At 42.2% G+C, this 16,507-nt stretch overlaps 2 protein-coding genes across 4 annotated transcripts in view; one reads left to right on the top strand and one right to left on the bottom strand.

Annotated features, from left to right (window-relative positions):
* LOC108605393 (unconventional myosin-XV) overlaps nucleotides 1–10,187 on the top strand; it is a 29,983-nt gene extending 19,796 nt beyond the window's left edge. Inside the window, 4 exon segments of the mRNA XM_033294265.1 lie at nucleotides 6,956–7,488; nucleotides 8,256–8,493; nucleotides 8,558–9,703; nucleotides 9,761–10,187. Coding sequence (XP_033150156.1) covers nucleotides 6,956–7,488; nucleotides 8,256–8,493; nucleotides 8,558–9,703; nucleotides 9,761–9,928 — 2,085 coding nt within the window. The 3' untranslated portion in view covers nucleotides 9,929–10,187.
* A 1,285-nt stretch (nucleotides 10,188–11,472) lies between these two features.
* Nucleotides 11,473–16,507, bottom strand: part of LOC108606443 (partitioning defective 3 homolog) — a 33,463-nt gene continuing 28,428 nt past the window's right edge. For 2 of the 3 annotated variants that reach the window (XM_017996555.1, XM_017996554.1), the window contains 5 exons: nucleotides 16,174–16,470; nucleotides 14,561–15,285; nucleotides 13,965–14,496; nucleotides 13,201–13,296; nucleotides 11,473–13,064 (listed from right to left, as the gene is read on the bottom strand). In XM_017996555.1, the coding sequence (XP_017852044.1) occupies nucleotides 12,518–13,064; nucleotides 13,201–13,296; nucleotides 13,965–14,496; nucleotides 14,561–15,285; nucleotides 16,174–16,470 (2,197 nt within the window). In that variant the 3' untranslated portion in view covers nucleotides 11,473–12,517. The remainder of the gene's footprint in view (nucleotides 13,065–13,200; nucleotides 13,297–13,964; nucleotides 14,497–14,560; nucleotides 15,286–16,173; nucleotides 16,471–16,507) is intronic. The other variant, XM_017996557.1, reaches the window with a different exon arrangement.

The following is a 16,507-nucleotide window of genomic DNA, read 5'->3' as shown; positions in this document are numbered from 1 at the left end:
GCTTTAATATAACTGCGAATGTATTAATAATATTTGTATACTAACTGCTTGCTTGGTATAATTTATTATTTATATGTTTGTCTTACTAAATTAATTTAATTTTCAATTTATAGCTAATTCCAATTGCTGATTTATATAAAAATGTTACTCATTATTTTTTACTCGAATCAAAAGCAATGAAATTAATTCTTATAAACTATGCTAATTGTTATATAAAAATTGAAATTTGTTGCTTTAATAATAATTTATTGAAGCTAAATTCCAGTTACATCATTTTGGCTTAAAAGTTGCCTTTGGCTTGTTGCTTGCCCCAAAGGTTAAGCGAACGAAACTTGACACAGACGAAACGAAACGAAACGCAACGAATTGAAATGAAATGAAATGAATGCTCAAGTTCAGTGGGTCTCAGTGGCTATAGCCACCAAAGTTGGAGCCAGCAGCAGCAGCCAAAGATGAGCAAAGACTAGTTTATTTATAACTGGTGCAGACATGGGCGACAAAAAAGACAAAATAAAAAAAAAAAAAAATAGTGAAGTAGAAAAAACATTTATCAAGTTTTGTTGCCCACAGAGTTTTCTTTCTTTGCTTTTCGAAACGAAATGCAGTCGCTTAAGTTATTTTAATTTAATTCATTTTATGCGTGAAAACTTGTCGAACGTCTAAGCTACCAATACCAAAATGAAAGAAGAAGAGCGCGGAGAGGCAAACATGCGCAAATAACTGTAATTTACGATGGCAGCGCAGCAAGCAAAAGTCGCCTAAGCAGCTCAGCGCGCGCTCTCTCGCTCTCTCGCTCTCTTGCGCGCTCTTACTGTTAATGCAGTTTTCACTCTGGAGCGAACTCTCTTTGGCGCTGTTGGTTCTGCTCGGCTGATAGTGAAATGGTCAGTCGACAGCTCGTGGCTTAGCTTGGGGTTCCAGCTCTGACTCTGACTCTGGCGCTGGCTCTGGCTCTGGCTCTGGCCGAGTGGCCGCCTCTGTTGGATTATTTTTTTCTGTTTTTTGACCAGTCTGCCCAGTTTCGTCAGTTGTTACAAATGTGCGGTAACGGAATCACGCAGCGCGCGCTTCTCTCTGCGAAAACAAAAGACGTTAAACAATTTAACAGCAACTTAGGCAAAGCATAAACATTAAACATTGATTTGTTTACAAATTGAATTTATTTTAGTGTATTTCATTTTTTGTTGGTGGCAATTAATAGAAAATTGTGGCTTGCAATTTTGTATGCAAATCAAAAATCCAAAGTGTAACAAGCAATCACGTATACGCAGCGTATGCGTCGCTTCGCCTTGTATGTTGTGCTGTGTGCATTTTTCCACGAAAGCGACGCGACGGCAGTGATTTAGTTTTAGTTTTTAGTTTTTGGCTTCGTTATTATTATGGCCATGTAGCTTGGCTGGAGCTGGAGCAAGCGCGTCCAAATGCAATAACAACTTTCACTGGGCGCTCGCGGCCACGCCTAAAGACAAACGATCAGCTCCAACATGTCGCAGAGTGTGCGTCAGAGCAAATCCTGTTCAGTGGCTGAGCAGCAGGTCACGCCGGGCGGCAGTGTGCCCCACAAGTTCAGCAGCATTGTGAACAAAGTGGAGTCGCTCATCAGCAAAATGCATCAGGACAAGGTCAACAACTTTAAGCTGCTGCAGCAGCAACAGCAGCAACAACAGCAGCAGCAGCAGCAATCGGAGGCGCCAGCATCGCCACAAAGTTGCAACAAGTGCGCATCACTCGATTCGTTGAACAATTTGACTGATGTCGACAGCTGCGAGGATCACGAGCTGCTCTACACCGACTCGGATGATGCTGAAATTGCACACATCACTGGCACCACCAATGCCCAAGTGCATCAGCAACAAGCGCAGCAGCAACAGTTGCAGCGCCGCAGCGATCTGGACCAACTGACCAATGAGAGCATTCGCCAGTTGAACGAGCAATGCTGCGTCTCGCTCAGCAATGAGCTGAATGTTGCAGGCTCGGGTGGCGAGCAGGACTACGACAATGCCTGGAGCGTGGAGGAGGACATTGTCTACAAATGCTGCAGCGGCACGGCGGCAACAGTTGCTGCTGCTGCTGCTGCTGCTGCTGGCAACAGCAATCACAGCCTATGCGAGGAATGTTGCTACGAGCAGCAGCAGCAACTCAGCTACAAGGCTCAGCTGCGGCTCAACCAAAGAGACAGCAACAACAACAGCAATGAATTGGAGCCTGCAGATCAGACACTGGCTACACTAGAAGCATCCATAACAGCAACAACAACAACAACTAGCACAACAACAACATTTCCGTTAAACATACCCAACAGCAATCTGCTGCTGGCTGCGGGCAAAACGCGTCGAGTGAGCAACGCCAGCAGCGGCTCGGTCAGCCGCATGGAAACCATTCTGGAGGAGCCCACAGAGTCCAAAATATCGGTCAAGGAGATCCTAGCACGTTTCGAAACCATGAACACCAATGAGGTAAAGCTCTGATTGATTTTGATTAAGCATCAAATCAAAAATTAGAGCTCAAAAACGTAGAACTCAAGTTTAGTTGGAATTCTAATTAGCCGAAATTTAGTTAACAAAACAATTTAGCTAAATCTTTGTTTTTAGCAATACCTTAAATCAAATTAAAATAGCTTCAAACTATTTCAATTTATGTTGTTGCAAATACTTCAACTGTTGCTTTCTTTCATATTTAAGTTTGACACAAGAGCTTAAATTCAGCTTCATTTATTGCTTAGTAATATAAATGTTGGAATAAAGATTACTTGCTATATAATACAAATACTAACTTACAGCTTCATCTGCTGCCACAAAGTTTGAGAAATTGCTTTAAAATTAATTTACATACATTTGATTTAAATCGCTTGTAAAAATGCCAAATTCTTCATTTAGAAAATGAGCGCAACATCAGAATAAGTTGCTAGGATAACTTGCAATTTAAATAATAAATATAGTATCAATTAAATTGTGCTTAATTAATTTCAATGCTTGTTAATAAGCTTATTCCAAAGTGATTATTGAAAAGCTTCACTGCTTTAAATCATATTTTGAATCAGTAGTTGGGAAAGTGTTGCGAATCCTTTCTAGCTACTGCTCCATTTTCTATAGCAGCTAATTGTTTTTAATTAGCTTCAAATAAGTGCGAGCAATAAACTTTTGCTTATCTGTTATAATTTTGGACTTGAGATTCATTCATTTAGTAGCAGCAACTTTAGCTTATCACTCAGTTAAGCTATAACTTTGTTATATTTATTTATTTTTTAAACATTGCTTGGAGTTGAAGTTGATACAAAAATTGTTGCTTATGTCTTTCAACTTTCAACTGCAAATTATGCAAACTCTAAGTACGAGTGATTTGAGCTCAACTAGTTGCTCAGTTTAGTCAAAGTTTAAAGTTGGACAAATGCGTAATTTGGTTTCAGTTTGCTCCAATTAGCTGAGCTCACTCTGAACCCAATGGCCCAAGCTCTGATTGTGATTCATGATAATGATCTCCGGCTCTATCGCTGTCTCCATCTCCATCTCCAACTCCAGCTTCGTCATTGTATAATCGACACCTTATAAACATAATAATCAAGCAGAGCGTCAACGTTCATCATCGCATTAAGCTTTTTAATTGGCCCACGAGCAAAGCGAACGACGAAGATGCAGATGCTTTGATGATGATGATGATGCAGAGAGATGAACATGTGATGTAAGTGTTGGAGTCTGGCCGTGTCCGCTGGGCTTGCTCTATTGTTTGGTAGACAGGCAGGGGCAGGGGCTGGGGCTGGGCAGGGGCAGGCATTGCTAATAATGCGCTTATGTGTTGATTAACTTAACCGTTAGGCGCAACACTCGCAGCAAACTGTAAAAGTAGCCGTCGGTCCGCCCGTCCGTCCGTCCATCAACTCGCTGCTAGTTTTTGCTTTCTTTCGACCTTTTGCTGCCAATTTATTTATGTTTATGTTTACTCTTCTCTTAATTCATTTATGCATATGCGAATTTGTTAACTTATAATTGCTACTTGGCCAGCTGATTTGAGCCAATTTCACTTCCTTGAGGATATGCAGCAATAAGAAAATAAACAAATAAATTTGTTTGTCGAAAGTTAAGCGCGATTAAATGTTTATAATAATATTAAAATTCAATTCAAAGCAAAAACATAATATGCATGGAAACTTAAGCTTTCAATTTTAAAAAGCACATGAAATTAAATAAAAATACAAGCAATTGACAGAATGAAGAAAACAATTATATAAATTATTATTTCTAGATTTATTATATATAATGGCACTCTAGTAAAAAATTTATTGAAATTCTTTTCAATTAAACTATAAATAAATATAATGAATATCAAAATAATCTAATTGAAATAACTTCTTGTCTGCATTATGACTTCGGCATAATTTAAATTAAAATATAAAGTAATGCATACAAAAAAAAATCAAGAATAAATTAAATAGACAAAGGAATCTTTCTAAACTGTCATAGATACTTGCAATTCAATAAATTCAATTGTTGCGTTAGCTAATTGCCAATATGTTTATAAATAAAGCAGATTGCGGATTATTCTGTCGAGTTGTGAGAGTTCGCGTAGAGTCATCAAACGGAGACCGCGTGGAGAATGCGCGCAAGAGAAAGAGAAAGAGAAAGAGAGTGAAGTGGAGTGTGTGCTGACCCAGAAATGTTGGCATAGAACGTGTCCAGCCATCATCAAAAGCAGATGTGCTTTTATTATGGAACTTTTAAATTGGTATTCGTCTTTCGCTTGAGATTTGCAGCGATTGTAATTTAACTGTAATTTGATTTCAATAATTTAATTACATTTCTGTTAGTTGTTTTCGGTATCGTTTTAGTTGATTACCGTCTGTCCGTCCGTCTTTGTTTTGTTGCTATTGTTATCTTTATCTTTATTGTTGCTCTTGCTGCTGTCAGTTTAATTTCTTTTAGCATTAAAGTTGTCCGTCCGTCCGTCCGTCCGTCTGTCTTGCAGCTGTTGCTTCTTTTGTTTTGCTTTTTGGGGGAAGCTCATTTGGCTCGACATGTGGTGCGCATTAATTTCGAATTTTTAATTAACTCTAGCTAAATAATAAACGAAATAAGAGCAAAAAGAAAGTTTACTTGCTGCCACTTTAAACGCCTCACAAAAGCAGCTCAAATTATTTTTATTTTGTACGAAATTAAAGTTTAAAGTTTTTCTTCTCGCATTGTTTGTAATGTGCGTTTTTTTTTTCATTTTTCATTTTTCGTTGCGTTTCGTTTGTTTGTTGCTTTAGTTTTATTGTTGATGTTTTTCCAGCGAATTGAATTCGCATTTGCCAGCAACTGGAGCAAAGCCAGTCCGGCAACACGCATTCCCCCCTCCCCTCCCCCAACTCCTCCGTCTAGCTTTTCATAGCTGTTACTACATTTGGCTTAACCTCTTAGCGCAGCCTCCAGAGCTAAAAAAAACGAGTCATGTGACCCAGTTACGTGCTCCGCTTCAGGTTCGCTCAACAGTTGCGTTCTATGTATAACTAAAAGTAGCAGAAAATATAGATGCCGATACGAATGCTACTGATCCATTTGTCATATTTTTATTGACTCAAGGCACAGTTAGAGCAACAGCAGCCCACGTCAGAGCCACGTTCATCATTTGTCAAGCCAGCTCAACTGGCTCCAACTCGAGTCGCTCTGATTTGACGTTCATTTGGTTCACTCGAAATCGAAAGTCGAAATCGTACCTAACCCAATTGTTTAGAATTGTGCGTAGTATTGTTATGAAATGCCAAACTGACTGATATAATTTTAATGCAGCAATTAATATGAATAAAAAATTAAAATGCAGCGCTTAAAATACAGTGAGCGGCATAAGTATTATGACAAAACATTTAATAGCTTTGATCATCATATTGATGAGGCATAAAAAGTTGAAAAGAAAGCGCAATATTTGCAAAGCTATTGACTAAATAATTCCCCAGAGTGCGGCTGCTAGCAATTGTTGATTTCGTTGGTGAATTTATGCAGTCAATTCAACAATGCTAAGTATTGCTAAAATATAGCTGCATGTATTTGAATGAGCAACAAATTAAATGTACATTGTTGAATTCAATTGTTGATTGGTGTAACTGCCTACGAAATGAATTCACCAATACCAAAGCTTGAAGGCTTCATGTGTTTAATGTGCGTTGTTGAACTTTTTGTTGTTTGGTGTAAATTTATTACAGCGAATGCAATGAATTCACCAATACTGAAGCTTGCAGGCTTACAGCTTCATTCTCTCATTGTTGATTGGTGTAATGATAATTTCAGCAATGCTATGCCCCAAGGGAATTTTAACTGCTACTTAGAATTGTGAAGTTTCCTATGCAGACAAGTTGATTGATTGATTGGTGAAAGATTTCCGCTTTCATAAGCAACAACAACTTTTACTAACCGTTTTTATGCGCTTCACTGTCTGTGCAACAGCAACAACTTGCAACAACAAGTTGCAACACACAGAGACAGACACAAATATATTTTTCATTGTGGGTGGACTGCAGCAATGCAGTTAGTTGGGTGGGTGGGCTGGTTGGGGGCAATGAAAGCTAAGCTCAGTTGCTTTGCAAATTAAATTTACTGCTGGTTGCTGTTGCTGTTGCTGTTGATGTTGCAAGAGCGCAGCAAAAGGAAAGCATCTCATCAATTGCAACACAAGTGAAATATTGGCACTTTCGTTGCCAAAATAAATATATATAGACGCCATATCAGTTAGATAGGTGCGACCTGCACAAACCGGTCGATCAACTGCTTCGACTTCGACTTGGACTTCGACTTTGACGGTTTTTGGCTAAAAAAGGCGCCCAGCAACTTTCACATGCCACTGGCAACTTGCAACTTGCAACTGGCCACTGTCCATTGCCGTTGCCGTTGCCGTTGCCGTGGCCAATTAACAAATTGCACTCATCGTTGCACTTTTTTGCTTTTTGAAATGCAATTTTAAACATATTTCGCTTTTTCGCTATTTGCAGTCACAATCAACGGCCTCGACGCTGTCCTCGGGCGCACGAGCTGCGGCGCAGACACTGAACGTGCCGCTGGAGCGTCTGGAGTCGCGCCAGACTCACAACCAGCGCAACGAGCACGCCCACTCCAATGGCCAGTCCGATGAGCAGCAGCTGGACTATCATCATCATCAGCAGCAGCAGCAGCAACAACAACAACAACAACAACAGCAGCAGCAGCAACAATTGGACGATGCTGTCGAGGATCAGCTGCTGGAGCAGCGCTACATGAAGCAGCAAAGCTATTTGCACTCAACACGCAAATCGAATGCGGGACAACATCAGTTGAACTCGCTGACCAACGGCAGCGGCTCACAGCAGCAGCAGCAACAGCAACATACACAGCAGCAGCAGCAGCAACATCACACACAGCAGCAGCAGCAACAACAACAGCAGCAACATGACTTGGACGGCAGCTATCTGCAGGATGAAGGCGGCACTCCGCCCTCAGTTACCAAATATTCACTCCTGCAGTTCGCTATGCAACATTTCCGCAATGAGTAAGTAACAGCACTTAAATAATTAATTATTAAATAGTTAAAACATGCCAAAGCTGCAAATAATATTTTTATTTTAAAGCACATTTTATTTATATATCAATTAATATTTATAAGCAAATTATATTTTCTACATATTTTATTTCAATATTATATATTGTATATTTCAATTGATTGATTAAATTTTTATAAACAATTGTCAATTAGCAATGCACTAATTATATTTTTTAAAACTGCGCTATGCAAACATAAGTCGAGCATTATATTTTGTCATAATTCACATTTTTTATTGAGGCATGCGCTAATTTAATTAACGAGGACTACTAAATATTCAAAATTTGTCCGCTTTTTACATAAATTCTTGTTCGAAAATTATTGCAACACTCTTTAAAATATTTTTTGTATATTTATACATTTTATTTAGTTTTATATGCTTATATTTATTTATATAAATGTGAGTATATATTCAAATTTATTAAATTTTTCAAGTTCTCTTAAGCAAAGTTTATTTTATTCATTCATTTTTTTATTTGTAATTATTTTTATATATTTATAAATGTTGTTTGTTAAGACTTTTTCTATTGCAAATTTAAAATTTACAAATATTTAGCAACTTGAAGTGTTTAAATTTTTTATTGCCAAATCTTTTTCATTATTTTATTTATATATTTGTATATATGTATTACATATTCGCTTATGTATTTGTTCACTTAATTGCTTATTTATTTATGTGCAATTATTCTTTACTGATTTGTTTACTAACTTTGCAGTCAACTGCGCGATGCGGATCGTCAGCATGAGCGTCATCAATCCTCGTCGGCTGCCAATCGCTCCTATGCAGAGCTGGTGAAGTGGCAAGGACACGCCATACGGCTGCCGCTGCTGCGTTTGCCCAACGATCTGGCGCCTTTGGCCTTGGAGTGCTTCGATTGCATTTTGCGCTACTGCGGCGACATTCCGCTCGATCCGGAGCTGACCGAGGTCAAGTGCGTCTACACAGTGCTCATGGTGAGTGGTAGCCCCAGAATTGCACATGCGCATATAATTTACTGATTTGTTCTGCTACTTGCAGCATTGCCACAAGTACTTGGCGCTGCGGGACGAGGTCTACTGCCAGCTGATGAAGCAGACGACGGCGAATCGGTCGCCGTGCCCGGACAGTTCGCAGCGTGCTTGGCGGCTGCTAAGCATATTGGCTGCCTACTTTGGCTGCTCGGACGCACTGCGTCCGTACTTGATGGAGCATCTGACATCGGCCGCCTCGGATCGCCGTCGCTCGTGCCATGGCACCGCCGCCGTCTGTCTGACGAATCTGCGCAAGACGGCGCGCTGCGGCGGACGCAAGAACGTGCCCAGCGTGGAGGAGGTGACGGCGGTGTCGGCGGGTCGCTCGGCCAGGCGGCAGATCTATCGGCTGCCGGGCGGCGCCGAGCGCGTGGTCAACACGCGCTGCTCCACCGTCGTGGCCGATGTCATCGCCGAGCTGTGCGCGCTGCTGGGCGTGGAGTCGGAGTCGGAGCAGCAGGAGTTCTCGCTGTACTGCATTGTGCAGGGCGACGCGTTCACCATGCCACTGGCCGCCGATGAGTACATACTGGACGTGACCACGGAGCTGCTCAAGTCGGGCCAGCCCTTCTACTTGATATTCTGCCGCTCCGTTTGGCATTTTGCGCTGAAGCGCGAGCCGGCGCCCATGCCGCTCTATGTGGAGGTGCTGTTCAATCAGGTGGCGCCCGACTATCTGGAGGGCCTGCTGCTGGAGCTGCCCGGCAATGGAGTGCCCATGCCCGAGATGGTGCGCGATATGGCGCGCATTGCGGCGCTGCTGCATCGCGCCGCCGACTTGAGCCATGTGCCTGCAATGAAGGAGATTAAATTCTTGCTGCCCAAGCCGGCGTTGGGCATACGCGAACTGCGTCCCGCACAGTGGGTCGGTCTGGTGCAGTCCGCCTGGCCGCAGGTGGCGGCGCTCAGTCCCAGCCAGGTGAAGGCGCAGTTCCTCAACGTGCTCTCCGCCTGGCCGCTCTTCGGCAGCAGCTTCTTTGCAGTGAAACGCATTTGGGCCGAGGAGACGGGCCCGCATGTGGAGGACAATCACAGTCCGATGTGGCGTGATCTGATATTGGCGCTGAATAAACGCGGTGTGCTATTCCTCGATCCAAATACGCACGAGACGCTGCAGCACTGGAGCTTCATGGAGGTCATATCCACGCGCAAGGTGAGTGCCCATCAAATGCTGTTAGCTTGCCTTTGGATTTAATGTTCATTCTTGTAGGTGCGCTCTGAGGACGGCGCCCTCTTTCTGGACATGAAAGTGGGTAATCTGATGCAGCAGCGCGTCATACGCGTCCAAACGGAGCAGGCGCATGAAATCTCGCGGCTGGTGCGGCAATACATCACCATGGCCCAGATCAGTCAACGCGACAAGCGTGAGCTCAACTAAGTTGCAACGAATATATCTTATTCAGTTTTTTTTTTTTGCTTAGCTGTTAAGTCATATATATCTACCTACCTTATCGTATTTATAAAGTATTTCCCCCTATTGTCTAAAATGTTTGATTCCAATCCAAACTTTGTCAATGCCCCGTAGGCCATAATACTACTGCGTCTTCAACTCTAAACAATTCGTATTGTTATTTTAAGCAACAACATCAACAACAACAACAAATGTGCAATCACAAACTGCAATTTAAATCTACATGGTTTCTATTTTTTGCTTTCCATACAATGCAAAACAATTTTATTTTATTATAAGTCAATATATATATATATATGAACATGCATATTCTTTTTTTTTTTTAATTTGTTAAACAAAATTTGATGTTTAGTTTAATGTCTACATTACCATAATCAATAATACATATATTCTATGAAATATAATTGAATTATGTGTTTTTTTTTACAAAACATCTGCACGGCGGGTGGAGCATTGCAATGTCCTTTGGTTAAATGGTAGAGCTCCTCAAGAGAAATCAACATATGTAACCCAAGCGGCGCAGCTTTTTATATTAGCCAAGCAATAAGCACATTTTGATATACAGCAAAGCAGCCATATCTCCGTTATGGATCAGGAGATGCTCCACAGCAATTACTACATACCATTCAAGTCTGCCCACATTAAGCCGACTTATGGCCATTGCCATTGCGTGCTCTGCGGGCTTTGCTGTCATTTATTTTCGTTGTAATTTGCAGCAGGATTTTTTCATAGTTTCAATTTATTGACTACCAGGCGAACTGTACTCAAAACGCAGCTGAGACACCGACCATTATACGTAACGGCTAATCGAGACACCAACTACACTGCAACGTAAGCTAAGACCGCAACCAACAGCCGCTTAAAAGTGCGCAACCATTTTGCAGCTCATGTGCATGGACAACTCATGGCAAAAAAAAGTTTTATTGCAATATATATTTATAATTCTTAATAATACAAAAGAATTTTTTTATGTAAGTTATAGCTTGAAATGATGCTATTTTTCAGTTATCCAAAATCTTAAATTTGAATGAATGCAGTTTAAATAAGATGCTTCTCACGAGTATAACAATGCATGAAACTCTAAAATCCGATATCGATTCGCTGAGTTAGAGTAAGCTATCCGCTTGATATTTTAAAGATGTTCTAGTTTCTTTAGTCTTTTGTGCCCCACCTTGCCAAAAAAATTTATAAATCATCAGTTAAATTTTAGCTGAGTTGCATGTGGCCTTTATACATATATTGTAAGTACTTCCTTATTGAAATATTGATATGCATTAATAACTTAACCAATAGCCTCTCAATTAAGATCTCGGAGATTCCATGAGCTATTTTTTGAAGTAAAATTTAATAATCAAGAACATATGGTATGCAGCATTGGTTTCCAACACTCACAAAACAAGACTATTGATTGATATCAATAGAACATGGTGTCATCTAATTATCCATCAACCTTTTGCTGAAATCGGACGAGAAAAGGACACAGCAACTTTCAAATAAAAGCTAAATTTGGTTTTGTTTTTTTAATATAATTCGCAACAATTATTGCAATTTACAAAAATACTTAATTCGTTTAATACATGGTTCATGTTCGCTTAACCTAGAGTTGCGTCTTTCGAAATTCCGGTTACATTTTGGCCGGGTTAGCTGCACAATGTTCGTTAGATGGCTTACAAGCTAGCTATGTAGATATACATATATAATATATATAATTTTTATTTTAGCTGCACATATAGTCGTAGAAAAAAAATAATAATAATAAAAAAAAACCGTATTCAATAGATTTGCATTAAGTTTCACTTTTTCACTTTGCAAAAATGGCGACTGCCTTAAAGCTAGGCAAAAAAATCAATGTAAATAGATATTACAATATATGTATGTATATGTATGTATGTGTAGTAAATGGTATGTGTGTGTGTGTGTGTGCTTCGGTCAAGTATTTACAGCTTTCAATTTGGCTTAAATGAAATGGTAACAAAATGTGAAATTTGTGACTTGCAATTTAAGTATTTGCCATAATTTTGCTTGATATTGCAATTGTTTATATACAGGGTGCCTCTGACTTAGACGTAGAAAATTAAATACAATTATTTATGCAGTACATGTTGGCTTAATACAATTAAGTAATTAAATTAAGTAAATCAAATGGAATTTTTCGTTGCCAGTAGAAATGTTCTTTGGGCATTTATTATATATAATAATATATGCGCGCTATCAACTTGGAATACTTTCAGTGTACAATGAACTTAATTAGATATGCATATGTGTGTGTGTGTGTGTGTGTGTGTCAAATGATACTTAGAACTTATGTTATATATGTAGAACTGCTTGCCAGTTGATTGCTATTGCCGGACGCTTGCAACGCACACGCAACACGATCAGTGCCAGTCGTTGGAGCAGAGAGCTGGCAGTTCAACATTCGGTGGCATAGTAGAAGATCTCCACCTCGCTGAGCTGCATGCTCTGCGCCTGTCGCTGGCTCAGACTCAGACTTAGACTGGGGCCTGGGCTCTCGACGAGCACGTCGCGTGTGGCGCGCGCATGCGCCAGCACCTATAGTCACACCTTGGAGGCATGCGGCTGTGGTCCGGCGGCGCTGCCGTACTGCGACTGCGCGCTGACAATCTTTTGCACAGTCTGGTAGGTGGGCTGCTGCTGCTGCTGGAGCTGGAGCTGCTGTGGCATGCCACTTTGCTCGCGTATGGTCACTTGGGTAACAAAGGGTCCGCGACTGCGTGCGCTGCTGTTGAGCGAGGCCGGCGAGTAGCCATTCAGCGCTGCTGCCTTCCAGTGCGGCTGACCGTTGACCACGTTGACGCTGATGGGCGAGGCTGAGCTGTTGCTCTGGCTCTGGCTCTGGCTGTGGCTGTGATTGTGATTCTGGCTGTGGCTGTGCTTGATGCTGCCCACGCGTTGCTGCTGTTGATGCTGCTGTTGCTGCTGGACTGTGTCGTACTCGTAGTAGCTGCTCATGGGTCGCATGCCATTGGCTGGCGGCAGCGGCGGTTGCAGTGACTGCTGCTGCTGCTGCTGGGAGGAGTTGGAATGTAAGCTGATGTCCTGGGAGCGCGCGCTGCGCTGCGAATGGTAATGCTGATGCCGGCGACTGTTGGAAAGCAAATAAAGAAAAGCGAATATGAAAGCGATGAAAGAAGCAAGAGCAAGCTACAAATACACCAAACGCTTGTAATGACTTCCACTCTCTCTCTCTCTGTATGTGTGTGTGTGTGTGTGTGTGTTACCTTTCGGCCTCGACCTTGATGCGCTGCCTGATCACCTGTTGACGCATGCACTCGAGCGTTGACTCCGAGAGCGTTTCCGATATATCGTAAGTATCGCTGCAGCCAGTGTTGTAAAACGCATGCATGTTGTGGTATTGTTGTGAGTGTATGAGTGTGTGTGGTGTGTGTGTGTGTGTGTATGTGTGTGTGTGTGCGCGTGAACAGTTAGTTGAGGACATTAACAAAACACAAATTTTTAAAAAGAGAAGAAACATTGAGTTAGTACACAAATCCATCAATATAATTAAATTAACAACTGCTACAGTAGACGCTGCATAAGTCAAACCAAAGCAGCTTGCGCTAGTTAAATTACAATTTTGAGTTTAATTAAACTTACTGCTTATGCTTGATTATGATTGTAAAAATTCAAAAAAATATTAAAGCATTATTTTATTTAAATATTGATTAATGCACATATTCATTAACTAATTAATAAAGCATTAAGCATTACAATTTGTTCTTTATAATGTTTAACTCTTATTTTTAGCAATTTCAAATGTTTGTTTATTTGAATGCTACAAATAGTCGTTTAACTATTTAAATTATATTTAAACAAATTGTGAGCATTTAATGCTATGCTGTGCTTTTAAGCGAGCGTCTACTGTACTTTCTAACAGGCAACCATCACCATGAAATAGATACAGATACATAAAATAAATTAAGCCAAACACCGCTAATGATTATGTTTCTGTCTCTCTCTCTCTCTATGTGTGTGTCTGTCTCACCTAATGGGATTCTGATGCAGATCCTCATAGTTGGCATAGTGCTGATAGCGATGATTGAATATATCGTTCTGATGAATGCCCCCATTGAGCGCATTGACTCCATTGCCGTTGACCACTGACGCTGGAGCGGCACCACCGCCACCCGCTGCATTTGGCGCTGGCAGCGGTGGCGGTGGCTGATAGGCGGGCGGTTTGCCATTGCGCTCCAGAGCAGCGAGCGCTGCAGCGGGAATTTGTTGCTGCTGCTGTTGTTGTTGTTGCTGCTGCTGCGTCGCTGCATTGGGCAGCGTAGCGCTGGACGAGACCGCGATTTGGGAGCCGCTGGCGTAGCTGTCCACGGGCACGACGCCGTCCTTGCGATTCTTGCCAAAGCGGAACATGTGCCCAATGCCGCGCAAGATGCTCGGCTTCTTGGCACGCGACTTGCTGCCATGTTTGCCATCGTTGAGCGAGCTCTGGAAGGGTCCGTTGCGCTGCGAGGCGAAGCCGCCCTCATGGTCGCCATCCTCCAGCAGCCAAGTCTTGCGTGGCTCTAAAAATGGACAAAACAGACATGAGCGAATCTCTAGCTGGGCACAGCTATGAGCAGTACTTACTGTTGGCGTCCGGCTCGCTGACAACTGCAGCGCGCAGCGAATCCTCGCGTCCGCGTCCACGTGGCGCTCTCAGCGCATGATGAGCACGCGGCTCGTCGGACATTTGCAGCTCCTGCACCATCGTCTGCAGCGACTCCAGCGACGAGGACTTCTTCAGCCCCAGCGACGGTCCCAGCTGGCCCAGCTGATCGCGCGCCTCCGCCTCGGCCGCAGCCAGCAGCTGCTGCTGCAGCTCCCGCTCCCGCTGCTCAATGTGCGACGCGGTCTTGGCGTGCTTATAGCCCGCTGCTGCCGCCGCCGCCGCCGCCGCTGCCATCTGCGCATTGGCGCTGGCAATGCGCGCAGTGAGCGACTCAATGGAGCCGCCATAGACGGCCGACTTGGTCAGCTGTATGCGCCGCTCGCGCTCCCGCTCCTCGCGCAGCTTCTTGTTCCGCTGATACGTGCCCGTCTCGCGCGCATCCAGCGCCGCATGATGCTTCTCCGAGATGCTGCGACGGCCCAGAGCGTCGCGCGAGAAGTGCTCCACGCCCGAGTTGTTCGTCTCCAGGCTCAGCTGCGACGAGTATGTGGCATCAAAGTTGCCCGCTCCGGCTTGGCCGCCAGCTCCAGCGCCGACCACGCCCCCCGGCGTCGGGCACTGCGACTGCGACTGCGACTGCGATGTGTTGTTGGCGCTGCTCGAGCTGCAGTGCACGGCATCGTGTGAGCGCAGCGGCAATGTCCTAAATAAAGAAAGAGAGAGCGAAAGAGAGAGAGAGAGAGAGAGAGAGAGAGATACATAAATTATATGGTATATAATTATATAAAAATATATAAAGCCAAACTGATCATTATAATACAATTATTATCGCTTTTGCTTGCTTAGTTGAAATGAAAAATAATGCGACATTATTTGAGCTTTTGTAAAATAATTCAAATTAATGCAAAATGTTTGTTTAAATTATCTTCCTTTTGCTTCTAAATATTTAAATTCGCTAATACAAATTAAATAATATACATTTGGCAAATAATAAAAATATGCCACCAACAAATTTGTTTACAAATGTGAAATAATTTTGCGTATTAACTATTCAAAACTATGATAAAGTTAACTTATAACGCTAGAGAATGAAAATATGTTTCATTTAAAAACAAAACTGCATTTTGTTTTGGCAACAGCAAATGTTTTTAAAACAAGAAATGACAGAGTTTATATAACAATGACTTAAGCGAATAAATGCAATAAATCAATCGCTCGATTGATTGTGAGTACAGCATAGACAAAATATTGATATTATTATATATATAAATATATTATTAATAATTACAATTATTTCACAATTTGAAAACAATGTTTGCTGCTTCAACTGTTGGCACATTAAATTATTTGCCTAAGGCATAAGAACATTAAACAATTCAATGGCCAATTATTGGCTGATTGTTGAAATGCAATTGCAAATTATTTAAAAATTATTCATCCATCAATTTGAATGATCCCATGATCTCGCATTATCTTTCTTGCCAACGCAATGATTAATGTTTTATAATCATTACTATAATTTGATAGTTTAAATGCGAATGGCTTTGATATAAACACTAGAGTTGGGCTGGTTGGTTTTGTTGGCACTCACGGCGACATGGGCTCGGCGGTATCGTCTTCGATGAGGAGCGCGGTGTTGCCGTGTCCATTGAGCAGCTGGAGCTGCAGCTGCGCCGGCGACCAGTTGTCATTGGTGGCCATGTAGTAGCTCTCATTGCGCAGCGATGCAGGCGGCGGCACTGGACGACGCTGGGATTGGCTTGAGCATGGCTGCTGCGCTGGTTGCTGCTGTTGATGTTGTTGCTGCTGCTGCTGCTGTTGCTGCTGCGGCGCGTTGTTGTTGGAGCAAATGCCACCGGTTAGACGTTCCAAAACGGGATTGCTCCATCTGTTGATAGTAGAGCAGAGTTAAGATGTTCCAAGCT

The sequence above is a fragment of the Drosophila busckii genome, chromosome X, assembly GCF_011750605.1.
Source record: "Drosophila busckii strain San Diego stock center, stock number 13000-0081.31 chromosome X, ASM1175060v1, whole genome shotgun sequence".
NCBI lineage: Eukaryota > Metazoa > Arthropoda > Insecta > Diptera > Drosophilidae > Drosophila > Drosophila busckii.
Note: the sequence above shows the minus strand (reverse complement) of the source record. Positions and strands in the feature narration are given on the sequence as shown.